At 42.6% G+C, this 16778-nt stretch overlaps 1 protein-coding gene across 1 annotated transcript in view; it reads right to left on the reverse strand.

Moving 5' to 3' along the window:
• The window catches only part of ephx4 (epoxide hydrolase 4), a 64473-nt gene that overhangs the window by 32384 nt on the left and 15311 nt on the right, over nucleotides 1–16778 (reverse strand). Inside the window, exons 3-6 of the mRNA XM_072574696.1 lie at nucleotides 13151–13308; nucleotides 5488–5616; nucleotides 1713–1816; nucleotides 434–582 (exon numbers count right to left, since the gene is read on the reverse strand). Coding sequence (XP_072430797.1) covers nucleotides 434–582; nucleotides 1713–1816; nucleotides 5488–5616; nucleotides 13151–13308 — 540 coding nt within the window. The remainder of the gene's footprint in view (nucleotides 1–433; nucleotides 583–1712; nucleotides 1817–5487; nucleotides 5617–13150; nucleotides 13309–16778) is intronic.

The raw sequence follows: 16778 nt of genomic DNA on the forward strand, positions 1-16778 counted from the left end.
AATATGTGTATTTATATAACCCCTAGAAAGAAATAATAGGACTCAAAGTAGTTCATAGGAGCAATTATCAAGCAAAAGTTTGACCTGATTCTAATCTGTGCCACAGCCTATTTTCTGGTCCCAAAAGCTAACAGTTATTGATTGTGAATTATAGCAGAATTCTAAAAATAATTAGCATTAGATGGTTAAAGATTGTAAAAATAAAGGAAAGCTTTTTCCAGAGTTTTGCTGGGTCTCAATGTTAAGAATTGACTGCCAGATTGTAAATATATATAAAGCCTGCATCCTTACCCAGGTTAGTTCCAATAATTTAATCCAAATATGTAAGCAAACAAATACAATGGGTTAACTAATTACATGGCTTTTATGTCATCATGTTTGCATTTCATTTTTGCACAGGCTTTGTCCTCTACAACTCCAGCAACTGTTGTACCTGAATATGTTTCTGAAGTAGCTGAGTGGTCCAGAGAAGGCTTCAGGCTGAGAAAAGATGTACAGGTAGGCTTCGATCTCATCCTCAGTCATCTTACAGCCTTTTGTCCTAATGCCTGTGCTCTGACTTGTGAATAAGTACTTCAATACCTAGAACACAAGATTGGTTAATTACGGTTGACATACTTGCAGTTATTTCTGATACAGCACTCCTTATACCTTACTTGGTGACGCACTATGTAACCATATTTTGTAATAATAGTACAGTTTGGTTAAGTTCTGCCCACTACAGTTCTTTAAGGCATAGGTCATAACTTTATGTAATAGCGTAAAACAGATGGCAGTGAGTTGGTGCCCATCCTGCATATCCTTGAATTTTATATTCATTGAAGTCAAACTGAGGCAGAGGAATAGAACAGGTTGATGACTTAACATCATGCATTTTACACCAGCACATGGTTCAGATCTATCCCAAGGTCAGCTTGACCCACAAGCTGTTTTTTTACATCTTTCCTCATTGTGTACCTGCAGAACTCTCTTTCCAACAGTACTGTGGCCATAAACGCACTTGCTGAACTGCAGTGGTTCAACAAAGCAGGTCACCATCAGCTTCTCAAGAGTAACTAGAGATTGGCAATAAATACTGGCATGGCCTGTGACACTCCAATCCCATGCAAGAATAAATTTTAAAAAACATTATGACAAACACAGATTAACAGAGGTAGTTTGACTCACCAGATAAAATGACAGTCAGAAACCGAATTCCATCCATAATTCTTACTTTATTTATTGCTTCTGATAGACACAGTGAGTGCTGTAGAGCTAACAATTGCATTGCAGCAACAAACTCAGGCTCCTTTGACAGTAACTTCCAAACATGTAATCTCCACCACCCAAAGGCCGAAGGAAGCAGATACATAGGAACACCACCATCTACAAGTTCCCTCTTAGTCACTTGCCATCTTGGCATGGCGAGATATCGCTGTTCTGTCACTGACTCTGGGTCAAAAATATCATGGAACTCCCTCCCTAACAGCATAACAGGTGCCCCAACACCACATGGACTGCAGCAAATCAAGAAGGCAGCTCACCACTGCCTTCTCAAGTGCAACTAGAGACAAGCAATAAATGCTGGCCCAGCCAGTGACACCCACAGCCCACGAATGAATAACAACTGTGAAGTATGGTTATGGTTAAAAACTAAAACAATTGTGGTAGAATATGTTTAAAATCTTTCATGGCTCTTGAATCAAGTCATTCATGGCTGAATCTTTGCTCACCTTGAAATCACTTATTGTAAGAACAAATTCAGGAAGCCATGGCACTTGGAAAAAGAACAAGTAGCTTGACTTTATCAGTTGGGAGGGATGTCGTACGATGTAATCTGAGAAAAGATATTCAATAAATTTCTTTAAAAATGCTTTAACAAAATGTGTAGTATTATTTTTCACAAATTAATTCTCCACAAAATTTCATCGAAAATGAGTCTGTTCAAGTGGTGAAAGATTTGCAATACTGATCACTGTTCAAATTCATTAGATCAATTACATTTAGTCTATGTTTGTCAGTTTCTTGATATTTATGCTCTCTGGTTACTGACTTCTTACTGCAACCCATTCTTCCTTCACAATTGAAATTTTACCAATTCTTGGCAAAAACCTCATAAATCTCCCTCTGTAAAACCTTCCACTAATGCAATGACCAGAAGTAAACTCAAAACTCTAGATATAGGTGAAAGTGAGGACTGCAGATGCTGGACATCAGAGTCAAGATTAGAGTGGTGCTGGAAAAGCACAGCAGGTCAGACAGCATCCGAGGAACAGGAAAATCGATGTTTTGGGCAAAAGCCAACTCTAGGTATGCCTAACAAGTATTTTATACAGTTCTAACATCGTCTCCCCGCTCTTATATTCCATGCCTTGGCTACTAAAGAAGTAATCCCAAATGCTTTCTTCACCAACTCATCCTGCTACCTTAAGGTATCTATGGACATGCAATCCAAGATCCTCTGTTCCTCTGTAGGACAACTGATTATTGTCCTACTGACTTTGTATTCCCTTGCCTTGTTTGCCCTCTCAAACTCATTGTCTCACACTTTTCTAGATTGAATCCCATGAGCCACTCACCCATCCACTTAATATTGATATCTCCTGTAGACTGTAGCGTTCTTTACTATCAATCATACAACAAATCTTTGATTTATTTGCATGCACTACAATCATGCTCCATACATGTAAATCTAAATCACTGATGTATTCCATGAAAAGTATGAAATCTAATACTAAGCACTGTGGACCACCCCTGGAAAAAAGCCTTTCAATCACACAAACACTCAGTGTGCAATTCTGGTCTCCTTCTTATCAGAAGGATGTTGTGAAACTTGAAAGGGTTCAGAAAAGATTTACAAGGATGTTGCCAGGGTTGGAACGTTTGAGCTACAGGGAAAGGTTGAATAGGCTAGGGCTATTTTCCCTGGAGCGTCAGAGGCTGAGGGGTGACCTTAAGGAGGTTTATAAAATCATGAAGGGCATGGAAGGATAAATAGACAAGGTCTTTTCCCTGGGGTGGGTGAGTCCAGAACTAGAGGGCACAGGTTTAGGGTGAGAGGGGAAAGATATAAAAGGGACCTAAGGGGCAACTTTTTCACACAGAGGGTGGTGCGTGTATGGAATGAGCTGCCAGAGGAAGTGGTGGAGGCTGGTACAATTACATCATTTAAAAAGCATCTGGATGGGTATATGAATAGGAAGGGTTTAGAGGAATATGGGCCAAGTGCTGGCAAATAGGACTAGATTAGGTTAGGATATCTGGTTGGCATAAATGAGTTGGACTGAAGGGTCTGTTTCCGTGCTGTAGATCTCTATGACTCTGTGACTATTACATGTTTCCTAACACTGAGCTAATTTTGAATTCAAGTTAGCATTTTTCACTTGAAAACTGTGATACATCAAAACTGGTACCTTCATCATATTTCCTCTTCACCCCCTCAAAGAAAATCATTGATGTTGGTCAGACAGGCCCTCCCTTTTAACTAGTCCATGCTTACTGCCTTTGATGAATTGAGTGAATCCTCGTAATAGAGTCCAAATCACCAGCCAGAGTATTGGAATATGATGGCCAAACCTCTACTATTTCCTCCCTTGTTTCTCTTCATAGTCTGGGACTCATTTCATCAATAATGGCAGGTTAACGTCAGCGCTGTTTCCCTCCTGCACCATTATTAGGTTGTTTTACTGTGTGCTGAATCAGGAGTCACTGCTTTAGGCTTCATTTAGCACGATATATTCTCTGGTAATAATGAATTTCCCAAACATGCATTGCCAGCTTTTCAGTTTTCTTCATGATTTGAAATGCTGCTTTCACATGCAAATCCATGTCAGAACAAAACTAAGAAATCTGCTTATAGCATCTTCACTGAGGTGCTTAGTAAATAATGAACAGCAAAAGATCGATGGAGAGGGTTCCACTGGTTAATGCCACATTAGAACTGCCATCATTAGGAAATCAATCAATAACCTAACTTTGACTCAGAAAAATTAACAATGAATTCACCATTCAATTAGATTTAACTAAATGAATCAGGAGGAACCTATATTGTGCAACCATCCATTAATTTCAAAGATGCACTCATTAATAGATTGGAATTACATTTCCATCTGTGCTCTTTTAACACAATTTGAACCCATTTAAAATAAACAGGTGGATGAAAAAGCACTGAGAGTGCATGTAAGAGGAGATCAAGCTTCTGATGACTATGTAATTATTCCTTCTTGTTTTACATCTTGACAGCTTTTGTGTTGCAGCCTCGGTTGTGTCCATTTCTTAGTGGGGACTTTTCCACTAAATGAAACACGTAATTAGATGCTGATAAACTCTCATTCATACAGCACATGAGCAACAAAACAAAACAGCTTCTCACCATGGGGATCCGTCATCTTAAGAGATTTCTACTATGCAAACAACAGAGGACAGATCGTGAATTCATTTATGACACTGATTAATCTCAAAAGCAGGCATATAAACCTGATGCTGTTTGACAGCAGCAAAAATAGGTTTTCTATAACATGCATACTGCAAGTATGTTGCCATGGTGCTATTATATTTGCCCTTGACAGTTAAAACCAGATTTGGAATAATTTCTTTTTATTTTGCAGCAGCAGTGAAATAGTTCAGGAAAATAAACCTCTCCTGATAAGGAACAAAGGCGTTATTTCTGTAACAGTAAAATGTGGCAAATTGCATTTTTCTTATGCATATCCCTCCAGCTTCATTGCTCAATATTTCTGATAACAGTATCTCCTTTTCAGACGAGCTACTGAGGATGGAAACTATTATTGCAGCACCTTGCTATAGGTCACTGGTTACGAAGGATGGAAAATTTTCTAATTCTCACGTGGAGACTGAGATCAGGAGAAAGGAAGGAAAAGTGAAGGGGGATGTGTAGGGGAGACAAACAATGGGATGGTGATACATTGATAAACTGGCTAAATGTGTTGGCAATGGGACTGTTTTGTGGAGAAACACCTGAGCATCTCAAAATGATACTTTGCCTTTTTATGAGTAGCCTCAAAACTTAAGCACTGCTCTTAAACCTGTCGAATATATACACACATTCATATACGTGTGTAAAATGTATGTATATACTTTTGTTCTTTTCTCAACAATTTTCTCCCCAGAGGTCTCCTAAATTCCTCACTGAGGTATCATTCCATTAGAAATTTTGTGGACATAAGTACTCTTCCCAAATTCCCACTCCTCATGGCGACATATTTGATTTTAAGGGGCATTACAAGTGAGCTTCATCTTGTCTTCCTTTCAACTAAGTTCACTGGATGACCATTTTTCATCCCTAACTGAGAAATGCTGAGGCCAAATGAAGTGCCCCAAACACCTTCCTCCCAGGAGACCAGCCATCACAGTTCTGGCAGCAGATTAGACCTTGGACTCTGAGGTTCAACTACACATTGGATGAATTCATTCACCCACCAGGGGTTCATGGATATCAATCCTTGATCACTAAGCAAAAGAAATCAAGTGGAGTAAATTGCAACTTACCACAAAAAACTGTGGGATGTGGGCAGTTTAATATTACAATCTTACTTATCATCTCAGGATAATAGATAGCAGAACACCAAGCAATTAATCCACCCCAATCATGGCCAATCAGAACACACTTTTTGTACCCTGTGCAAAAAGTAAAAGACAACATTGTGATATGCAGATATTAGAAAATGAACAAAAGGAAGGTTGATCAGTAAAATCTATCAGAAAACTGTGCAATGCAAAATTGTTTCAGTTCTAAAATATCCCATAGTTTCTACAGTGGAAATCAAAATTGCTTGAGAAACTCAACAAATCTGGCAGCATTAGTAGAAAGAGAAACAGAGTTAATGTTTCAAGTCTGATACAATTCTTCTTTGGAACATCATTTAGTCATAGAGTCATAGAGATGTACAGCACAGAAACAGACCCTTCAGTCCAACCCGTCCATGCCAACCAGATATCCCTACCCAATCTAGTCACATCTGCCAGCACCCAGCCCATATCCCTCCAAACCCTTCCTATTCGTATATCCATCCAAATGCCTTTTAAATTTGCAATTGTATGAGCCTCTGCCACTTCCTTTGGCAGCCCATTCCACACACACCACCCTCTGCATGAAAACATTGCCCCTTAGGTCTCTTTTATATCTTTCCCCTCTCTCCCTAAACTTATGCCCTCTAGTTCTTGACTCCACCGCCCAGGGAAAATATCTTGTCTATTTATCCTATCCATGCCCCTCATGATTTTATAAACCTCCTTAAGGTTACCCCTCAGCCTCTGACTCTCCAGGGAAAACAGCCCTAGCCTATTCAACCTCTCCCTATAGCTCAAATCCTCCAACCCTTGCGACTTCCTTGTAAATCTTTTCTGAACCCTTTCAGGTTCCACAACATCCTTCCGATATCTCTTTTGTGACAATACTATTTAAAAGGTGTATTTTGTCATGGCTTTTTGTTTGTGAAAACAGGTTGAGAGAGAGGTTTTTTAGATTAGATTAGATTAGATTACTTACAGTGTGGAAACAGACCCTTTGGCCCAACAAGTCCACACCGACCCGCCGAAGCGTATACCACCCAAACCCATACTCCTACATTTACCCCTTCACCTAACACTACGGGCAATTTAGCATGGCCAATTCACCTAACCTGCATATTTTTGGATTGTGGGAGGAAACCGGAGCACCCGGAGGAAACCCACGCAGACACGGGGAGAATGTGCAAACTCCACACAGAGAGTCGCCTGAGGCGGGAATTGAACCCGGGTCTCTGGCGCTGTGAGGCAGCAGTGCTAACCACTGTGCCACTGTGCCACCGTGCCGCCCAGGTGTTGAGTAGTCTGTTCCAAACCAATAAACTAAACAACTTGTGAGGCCTTGGGGTCTTTTTAAAAAGTTGGAACAATAGAAGCAGCATGAATGGGTGGAGACAGGCTCCCACAGAACTAGGGTCTTAGTTCAGCTTACAGTAATTATTGGGGTTTTGAAGCTGCTAAATATCTCTGCCTGCTGGAGCAAAACGCTTGAGTTCTCTCTCTCTGCCAGAGTTTTCTCTTGATGCTCTTTCCTCCTGGGCTGGAGAAACATTGCATGTGAGACAGACTATTTTACTGAATTTGCCTTTGCCAAGAGTGTGTTTATGGTATGTTACTATATTGGAATAGTTGCTGTTTAGTAGTTAAATAATCTAATATTCTGTTAAGTTTTCCAAAAGAATTAAAGTTAGACCAATTCTTCTTTCTTTTGCTTGTATTTTAATTGCACTGTAAGAATAAAGTGCATTTTGCTTAAAGCTGAGTAGTGTAACCAATTGAAATGAATCTGGAACACAACACCTTATACTTGCCTTTAAACAAGAAAACGTTAGGGTCTAGGCTATCTCCTTGACATATTTGAGAGAGGTTTCGTCTGGTCCATAACACTTTCTAAACCCATATCAACCAGGGCACTTGGCTGAAGGTTTTGCTCCTTTTGCAACTTGGTATTGTTGGCTATAGCAGGCTGTGCTGAAGAAGGGCCATCATACCTTGGTCCTTGAGGACAAATAAAATCACAACATAGTTTTCCATGAAAAGCTGTTTACTAAGATGTTCACTAGTCTTTTAGAACCTTGGAAACTTCAATCTTAGCCTCATGCAAATAATACTGACAATACCTTTAGCATAAATGATTTGGATGTGAAAATAGAAGGTATGGTTCATAATTTTGCAAATGACACCAAAATTAATGGTGTATTGGACAGTGAAGGTTATCTCAGATAACAACGGGTCCTTGGTCGAATGGGCCAATGGGTGATGGAGTGGCGGACCGAGTTTAGTTGAGATAAATGTGAAGTGTTGTATTTTCATAAGGCAAACCAGGGTAGGATTTATACAGTTAATGATAGGGCCCTCCGTGTGTGTTGCTGAACAAAGAGATCTAGGGGTACAGGTACATAGTTCTTTGGATGTGGAGTTGCAGGTAGACAAGGTGGGTGAAGAAAGCATTTAGCATGCTTACCTTCATTGGTTAGTGCATTGAATATAGGAGTTTTGCTGTCATGTTGAGGCTGTACAGGACATTGATGAGGCTATTTTTAGACTACTGCATTCAATTCTGGTCTCACTCCTTTAGGAAAAAATGGTGGTAAACTTGAAAAGAGTTCAGAAAAGATTTACAAAGATGTTGCCAGGATTGGAGGGCTTGAGTTATAGGGAGAGGCTGAATAAGCTGGGGTTGTTTTTCCTGCACCATCGGAGACTGAGAGATGACCTTATAAAGGTTTATAAAACCACGAGGGGCATGGATAGAGCGAATAGGTCTTTTTCCCAAGGTAGAGGAGACAAAACTAGAGAGCACAGGTTTAAGGTGAGAGGGGCAAGATTTAAAAAGGACCTGAGGGAAAACATTTTCATGTAGAGGGTGGTGTGTGCATGGAACAAGCTGCCAAAAGAGGTGGTGGATACAATTACAACATTTAAAAGGCATCTGGATGGGCACATGAATAGGAAGGGTTTACAGGGATGTGGGCCAAATGCTGGCAAATGGGACTAGATCAGTTTAGAGTATCTGGTCAGTGCAGACAAGTTGGACCAAAGGGTCTGTTTCCATGCTGTATAACTCTATGACTAAACACATAGCAACAGACAGTTGGGAACCCGTCAATAGAGAAACACAATATATATCACACAGGCTTCCAAGGTACAAATTTTGCAGTCAATATTGAATCATTGGTGTCAAGCATTCATTATAATTACACTCATCCAGAGATTTTCTTTGTACTGGAAGATGCAGTGATTAGAGATGCACTTCAGTGCAATACTCTCTACATGGGATTTGAGGCTTGGCATTCCCACAGTGTGGAAGCAGGCCATTCAGCCCATCGAGTCCACACTGACCCTCCAAACAGCATCCTACCCAGACCCACACCCTTACCCTATCCCTGTAACCCTGCATTTACCAAGGCTAACCCATCTAGCCTGCACATCATTGGCAATTTAGCATGGCCAATCCATTAACCTGCCCATCTTTGGACTATGGGAGGAAACTGGAGGAAAAACAGGTAGAATGTGCAGACTTCACACAGATAGTCCCCCCAGAGTGGAATCAAACCCAGGTCCCTGGCACTGTAAGGCAGCAGTGCTAACCGCTGAGCCCCTGTGCTAATCAGATTGAAGATCCCAGACTGAGATGGGGTTTTTCCTTCATGAGCAGAAAACAAAATCAGCATTGCTTCTGGGTCCCAAACCCATACTGTCAGGGAGAGGAACAGTTACCTGTTGGGAGTCTTACAGAGATGCCCTCCTTAATTAGCATGGAGCCAGGTTCCTTGAATAATTGAGGTATCGGGCACACTCCCCCCCAAACCAGCCAAACAGAGACTTTCCAGCTGGAGAGGGAGATACAGGTTGTGGTGACAAGTAACTAACAGTGAGCATGTTTCAACATGGAGATGTCCACCTGGCAATTTTGAAATAATTTTAATGATAAAATGGCTCCTGCAGATAGGCCACCACTGTGGGGAAGGTAGAGGAGGAAAACCTCCACAGGCCTGTAGCTGTCTCACATCCAGGCAGCACCCCGAGGTCTGCCTGAAACAATGGTCCAGAACCACCCAGCAAATACTCCAGGTGCCCAAACTGGTCACGACAGTGCAAGACACTGGTGTACAACTGGAAAATTACAATCAGCTTCCTTCAGTTCTGTTTCACAAATCATCTATGTACTGTTTGGAGGGTAGTCCACCTGCCTCGAACTCCATTTCTGTGAAACTGGGTGCCAGTGGGAATGGCTTCAGGAGACCAGCACTGAGGCTTGAACTGACGTTTCTGGGCCCCATTCATCCGTGCTTCCACAGAGTCATCCATAATTCCCAGTCAATGGTGTGGAGATGTGGGTTTGAATCCCACAATAGCACCTGTGGGAGTTCTTTTATACTTTATTAATGCTGAATGCTGTTAGCACCTTTGAAATTTTAACTGTAAAATGTGGGTAATATTTTTAATTTGAAAATCAAATCCCAAAGATATTTTTTGAATTATTATCAAATGTGTTTAAGGACTTGGAGGTCAAAGAATACGTGTCTTTACAAGCAGCAGCAGCCACTTCCAGAGGTATTAGGTTTACTTGTTAAATTGATTGCCAAGACATATAACTTTAATTAAAGTTAAGCCTTGATTTTGATATTTTTTAATAGTCCTTTGAACAAGAGCAGACATGAGACAACAAGCAAATTGGATTAGAATTTTGGAAATTTAATATTATTAACACCAAATCATAATTTTGGTGCCAAGTCAAATATCATCCATAAGACTGGAAAGCTGCAACTTTCAGCAGGAATTTAATACAGTGGTATGAGATTAAAGTTTAGCAATTGAAAGCAACAATTAAGTCAATTATTATCTCACCGAGGGAGCTGGAGGAAGCCTCAGTTTAATACTAGCTGGGCAATAAGCCCACACAGGATCTTTGGAAATATTATGCTCCATTGCACATATCCAAAATATCAAAGACTGTGAGTTAGCTCTGAAATTTCAGTTGAGAAATGAAAATATACTTTTTCATGCAAGTAAATAATTTTGCAGAAAATCTAAATATTTCCCAGGATCATACGATAGGTTGTGTTGAGGGAGGTTTGCCAATCCATCTAACCTCATTGCACCAAACTACCAAACTTGCCATCTTATCATTCTAGTGTCAGTTGTAATATAAACTATAATTGAATTATTAAGTTACACGCCCCACTTGTGACTCAGTGATAAAAAAGGAAGTGCACAATTTCCAAATCTTAGCACAGCTGGTACTTAAATTATCTCTGTTCTATATTAAAATGTTTAAGAATAACTGTCACTTGTTAAACATTAAGGGACTGAATTTTCCTGGCTCATGAAGAGGGGATGGGAAATTGGGTGTGATGGTGGAGAGTGCGGCCTGGGAAACAGCAGGGAGACAGCTTGGAAAATAGTGGAGATTATTTTCCAAACTACTACTGCTGTTTTGGGGGGTTGGGAAGAGGATTGATCGAAGAGGGCTGAAATGAAGAGTAATGCTGTAGCCATCAACTGTCAGTGACCTCAGAGATGTGTGGAGTCCATCAGCTCAATGGTGGGAGCCTTCTCTGTGCTGGGCTATGGATTCCCCACTGATGGGCTTCAAACATGGACAACAGTAGAAGGGTCTCCTCCTCCATTCTCATGGGCCTTTTGACGTGAATCCCGTTCATGTGAGGACACCTCAGTGCTGGGATTCCTTCACCATCCGTGAACCTGTCTCTGCAGTGCCTGGCTCTCCTGGTGAAGCTATCGAGGGTGCAGAGCTACCAAACCTCCGTGACACTGAGGACCCACCCCACTATCTTTCATCAGATGAAGGGTGTGGAGACAGAGAATGAGGAGGCTGCCTCCTGATCAAGCACTGAGCAGGCTGTACTGCAGCAAGACTGGGTTCGGAATCTGCTTTTAGTCCTGAAGACAATGGGGTCCTGAAGCCCATGGGAAAATCCAGCCTAATGTTTTAAATTGCCAAAAATATTCTTTTTTTTCAAAAGTGTAGGGGTGGGGCACTCAGTTGGATAAAGACTGGAACAAATAGTGTGCATTCAGACCCTGTACCAGCTAAAGTAGTTCATGGAGGCCCACCTTCTTACCTTGCCCAATTCTCGACACTGGGATGGCACGATGGCTCAGTGGTTAGCCCTGCTGCCTCACAGCACCAGGGACTCAGGTTCAATTCCAGCCTTGGGCGACTGTCTGTGTGGAGTTTGCACATTCTCCCCGTGTCTGCGTGGGTTTCCTCTGGGTGCTCCAGTTTCCTCCCACAATCCAAAGATGTGCAGGTCAGGTGAATTGGCCATGCTGAATTGCCCATAGTGTTAGGTGCTTTAGTCAGAGGGAAACGGGTCTAGGTGGGTTACTCTTCGGAGAGTCAGTGTGGACTTGTTGGGCCGAAGGGCCTGTTTCCACACTGTAGGGAATCTAATCTAATCTAATCAGTGTCACAGAGATTTAGCAGCTCTGCACCCTCTATAGCTTCACCAGGAGAGCCAGGCACTGCAGAGACAGGTTCACAGATGGTGAAGGAATCCCAACACTGAGGTGTCCTCACATGAACGGGAGTCATGTCAAAAGGCCCATGGGAATGGAGGAGGAGAAGACCCCTCTACTGCTGTCCATGTTTGAAGCCCATCAGTGGGGAATGTATAGCCCACTAGCCCAGCACAGGGAAGGCCCCACCATTGAGCAGATGGACTCCACACGTGTCTGAGGTCGCTGACAGTTGATGGCTACAATACTACTCTTTTCAAGCCGTACCATATAACCAATTGTCTGTATGTCTCTCCCTCTCTGTCTAATGGAGTGAGAAGTCTGTGGCCTCTGTGGTTATGGCTAATTATCTTAGGGATGAGGTACTGGCATGGCTGACTTACAGAAGGCAGAGAATGAAGAGAAAGGGGTCCTTTTCAGGATGGCTACTGGTGACTAGTGAAGTTCTGCAATGACCAGTGTTAGGACCACAACTATTCAGGTTATAAATTAAACTTCTGGATGAGGGAACTGAGGGCATTGTTTACCTTTTACAACTGAAATGAGGAGGAATTTCTTCAGCTGCAGGGTGATGAATCTGTGGAGCTCATTGCTGAAGAAGGCTATGGAGGCCAAGTCATCGAGTGTACTTAAGACAGAGATATGGGTTCTTCATTAGTAAGGGTTGGGTAGAAGGCAGGAGAATGGAGTTGAGAAATGTATCAGCCATAATCGAACGGTGGAGCACTCAATAAGCCAAATTCTACTGTTATATCTTATGCTCTTATTATAAACATAATTGATAAATTAAGGTTTATCTATTAACAGCAGAAAAGGATGCGCTGGCTATTGCATTTGGAATTTAATTCTATCTTGGAATGAAAACGACTTGATACATTGTTGAATCCTCAGGCTTGTAGATCCTGCTCACTGCTCCCTGGATCCCAATACACTTGAGAAGTTAGTCATGACTACAGAACAAAGCCAAAGTGCTACAGCGGAACTTGGTCACCATTGGTTACAGCGCAAACAGAATATCTTAATTCTGCTGGGAGATTTGTAGAGAGAAAAATAAATTGTGGAAATCAGAAATAGAGGAAGCAGCACTCTAAATCCTCTGGAGTGTAGCCACATAACAAAGCACATCAGTGAAAGCCAGGCACCCTTCCCAGAAACTTACCGAGGGACTCCACAATGTCCTTCACGTCTGTAATCAAACAATCCAGCTGGTAGTTTTCTCGACCAATAGGTACATCTGACTCTCCATATCCTCGTAAATCAACTGCAACCACTCGAAATTCACTCTTGAATTCTTGAAGCTGGTAACGCCAAGAGTACCTGTATGAGAGAAGAAAATAATATAGAAGCATGGACATTCTTTACAATCAAATGGCCTTTTGCCCTTTTCTTATAAGATTAAAATAAGAGCATCAAAAGCCTTATTTTTCATCCTTAGGGTCCCCCTAGTGTATACATAGCAGATGCCCATGTTTTTAAACACAGCATTTCGGGGGCTCTGTCGGTGTTGTCCAAAAGGGTGAATCAAAACCATCTGAATTCAATCCCAAATCCAGCAACAATGCTCCTCCTCTTTCTGCACTCCTAAGGTGTAGAAACAGAATTAGGCCATTTGGCCCATCGAGTCCATTCTGACATTCAATCATGTCTGATATGTTTCTCAACCCCATTCTCCTGCCTTCTCCCCATAACCCTTACTAATCAAGAACGTATCTATCTCTGCCTTAAGTACACTCAATGACTTCGCCTTCACAGTCTTCTGCGGCAATGAGTTCCACAGATTAACCACAGTCTGGCTGAAGAAATTCCTCCTCATCTCAGTTTTAAACCATCCTCCCTTCTGTCTGGAGCTGTGCCCTTTGGTCCTAGACTCTCCTAATAGTGGCAACATCTTCTTGACATCCACTCTATCCATCCTCTCAGTATTCTGTAGGTTTCAATGAGATCCACCCCCTCATCCTTCAAAACTCATGTTGTTGTGGCCTTCAGCTTTGTGTAATAGAACTTGGGGTTTCAAACTTATATTTTTTTGAGGTCAAACAGAACTGAAAAGGTAAACTGATAAAGACGACAAAGACGAAGGGGTGAATCTTACTTTTTTTTGTCTAAGTGTCAGTTGGCGTTAAGTGTTTGGAAGGTTTTTCATTGTGAGGCCTAGCGTGATTTCTCACCATATCTTACAAAACTCACCTAATATATTACGTAGCCAGCCCTCGGGGTATCCCTCATGTCCGATCTATCACCACTCACCAGTTATCCACTGGAAGATCAGCATCCCTAGCAAAGCGTCATCTTGAAAAGGCAGGTTTGCACCCAGGTGACCACCAGCTTTCTGAAACTGGCTGCTCGATCACAGTCAAAGTGTGAACATCTTAGAAAGTCAAAGATAAAACCATCAAGAATATGAACAGGAGTAGGCCATTTGGCTGCTTGGTCCTGCTCTTCCGTCCAACAAGTATATTAGAAAAATGGCACCTTGCTTCTCTGACAGGACTGGCAGGTCCTTTTGGAGAGGCTGATACAGTGGAGGGACTTCCCCCATGACCAGTAGAGGGGGCCACACCACGGGACCCTGGCAGTCTAGTTTGAGGTCACCATCTGGGTCAGTGCAATCTCCAGGATGGTGAGGATTGGCCTGTAGTATCACCAGAAAGTCAAAGACCTAGGTCCTGTGCCAGGATAAGTGTCACACTCTTCTCTCTGCTGGCTCACCATCTGCTACTGCACCCACCTCCCAACAAGGCTCATGCCCTGCCATTCTCACAACTGCCTGCAATATCTTCACTCACTCCCTCTTGCTCCCCGCCAACCCCAAACTGACCCTATATGCCCTCTGCCCTGCCTATTCACTCCCTCACCACCTTTGTCCTTGCTGCTCCAGCACTAGGGACAATGCCAGCCAATTTCATCCCACTCTTCACTCCTCTGTAACTCTCACAGTAACTCACTGTCAGTGTAATTCATGACAAACCACTTCTAACCACTGCCCACGATGCCTTCTTTCTTTTGTACTGTCTTATAGGTATCACGGGGATCCTCCACCTCAGCACAGAAATGGTCTGCTCTGCCAGGCCTGGTGATAGGCGGACAAGGACTCTGATGCACACTGCAGGTGCCTTTTCCTCACAGGCAGACAGGGAGGTGCCTGGAGGCACCCACCTAGAGGAGGAACCATTAGCAGGATCCTCATAAGTCTCAGGACAATCCAGAAGTGCCTGGGCCTTCAAACTCCATCTGCCTTCCCGTCTTGGACTCTTGGCTAAGGAGAGTGTACTTACCTCAGCTGGTCAGGGCCAGCCAGACACAAATGTTCCAGGGTCACCTGATCATACCTCCAGGGTCAAAGGGCTCTACTGCTGAGCAGGCTCCCACCACCCACCACTGCAGAGCCAGGGACAACACAGACTACAGTGGGAGGGAAAGAAAGAAAAGACTCTGCTGAGGTCACTTTAGTGGCACAAGTGACAGTATGTCATACAGCAAGTATCACATTTGGATACAGTTTACTGGGCCTTGCAATAAATCTATTTACTCAAGTCTCTGCATAGTTCCAAATGTAACTGAAGTGGCTTAATGCCTAGCTTCATATCTATATAGGATGTGCCATGGATCAATGTCCATGTGGAGAGCCTGCTACAGGTTGCAGAAGCTAGACGAACAAGACATACATGGGATTCTGCTGGTACCATTGATGCTGAACCCAAAACATCCTTATTCTTTCCCCTGCCTCTGTGTATAAAAGTGTTGGTGTGAATGACGTGGTCAGCAGTGTGTGAGCGGTGAGGTTTACAGCACACAGGGAGCTAATTCATTAGGAACACCGGGGATTCGGGCCCTGTATAGAGCATGGGTCTATGTGTAACATTGTTTTCTGTTAAAAGGACTCATATCAGTGGGTCTTGCAGCACCACCCTCCCTCTCACAGCCTGAGACATAGAGTCATGTACCCCACCCACTTGAGGTGTGGTTGCAGCCATTTTCCTTCCCATTGTCTGGCTCATGGCAGTGTCTTGGTTTGGCATGCGAGGGGGTCCTGATCAGGCCATGTTCCTGAGGCACTGGGAGAGATCGGAGAGGCAGCAGCTTTAGCAATAACCATGGTACCTTTGGCAGCAGCTTCAAGAACAGGCAGCTAAGGTCTCCCAGACAGCGAGGTAAATGGAGGACTCATCAAAACTATTGAATTTTTAACTTATTCCTTTACTTTCCTTGTTTAAATTAAGAAAGACTTTAATGTTAACTATTACCTTATTTATTTATTTTACTACTCATTCTATGAAGTAATGCTTAACTTTTTAACTCTGTTTCTCTTACCTAGATTTTTTTATACCTAGGTGCCTTAGTACATAAGATGGCACCATGTGTGGCCACATTACCCACTTTTCACTGTACTCCTGTGCTTCTGAGCTTAAGTACACATGACAATAAAATCTAAATCTAAATAAATGTAAAAATCACACAACACCAGGTTATAGTCCAACCTGGTGTTGTGTGATTTTTAACTTCGTACACCCCAGTCCAACACTGGCATCTCCAAATCATAAATAAATCTAAACCTTTGCATATCCCCAGCTCTCCTGCACCTGCCCACCTCTGCCACCCATTTAGCTCATGGCAAACGAGGGGACTATGCCAGGTGTGATCATATATTGTCTCGCTAACCACTTAAAGCCAGAATGGTTCTGACTGTGGACAATTCCATCGCTCACCCCCGCACCCACTTACCGCTACCACCACCAATCACATCACCCTGTTCCCATCCATGCTTTATCATAACCCCCATTGTACAG

The sequence above is a fragment of the Chiloscyllium punctatum genome, chromosome 7 (genome assembly GCF_047496795.1).
Source record: "Chiloscyllium punctatum isolate Juve2018m chromosome 7, sChiPun1.3, whole genome shotgun sequence".
Taxonomy (NCBI): Eukaryota; Metazoa; Chordata; class Chondrichthyes; order Orectolobiformes; family Hemiscylliidae; genus Chiloscyllium; species Chiloscyllium punctatum.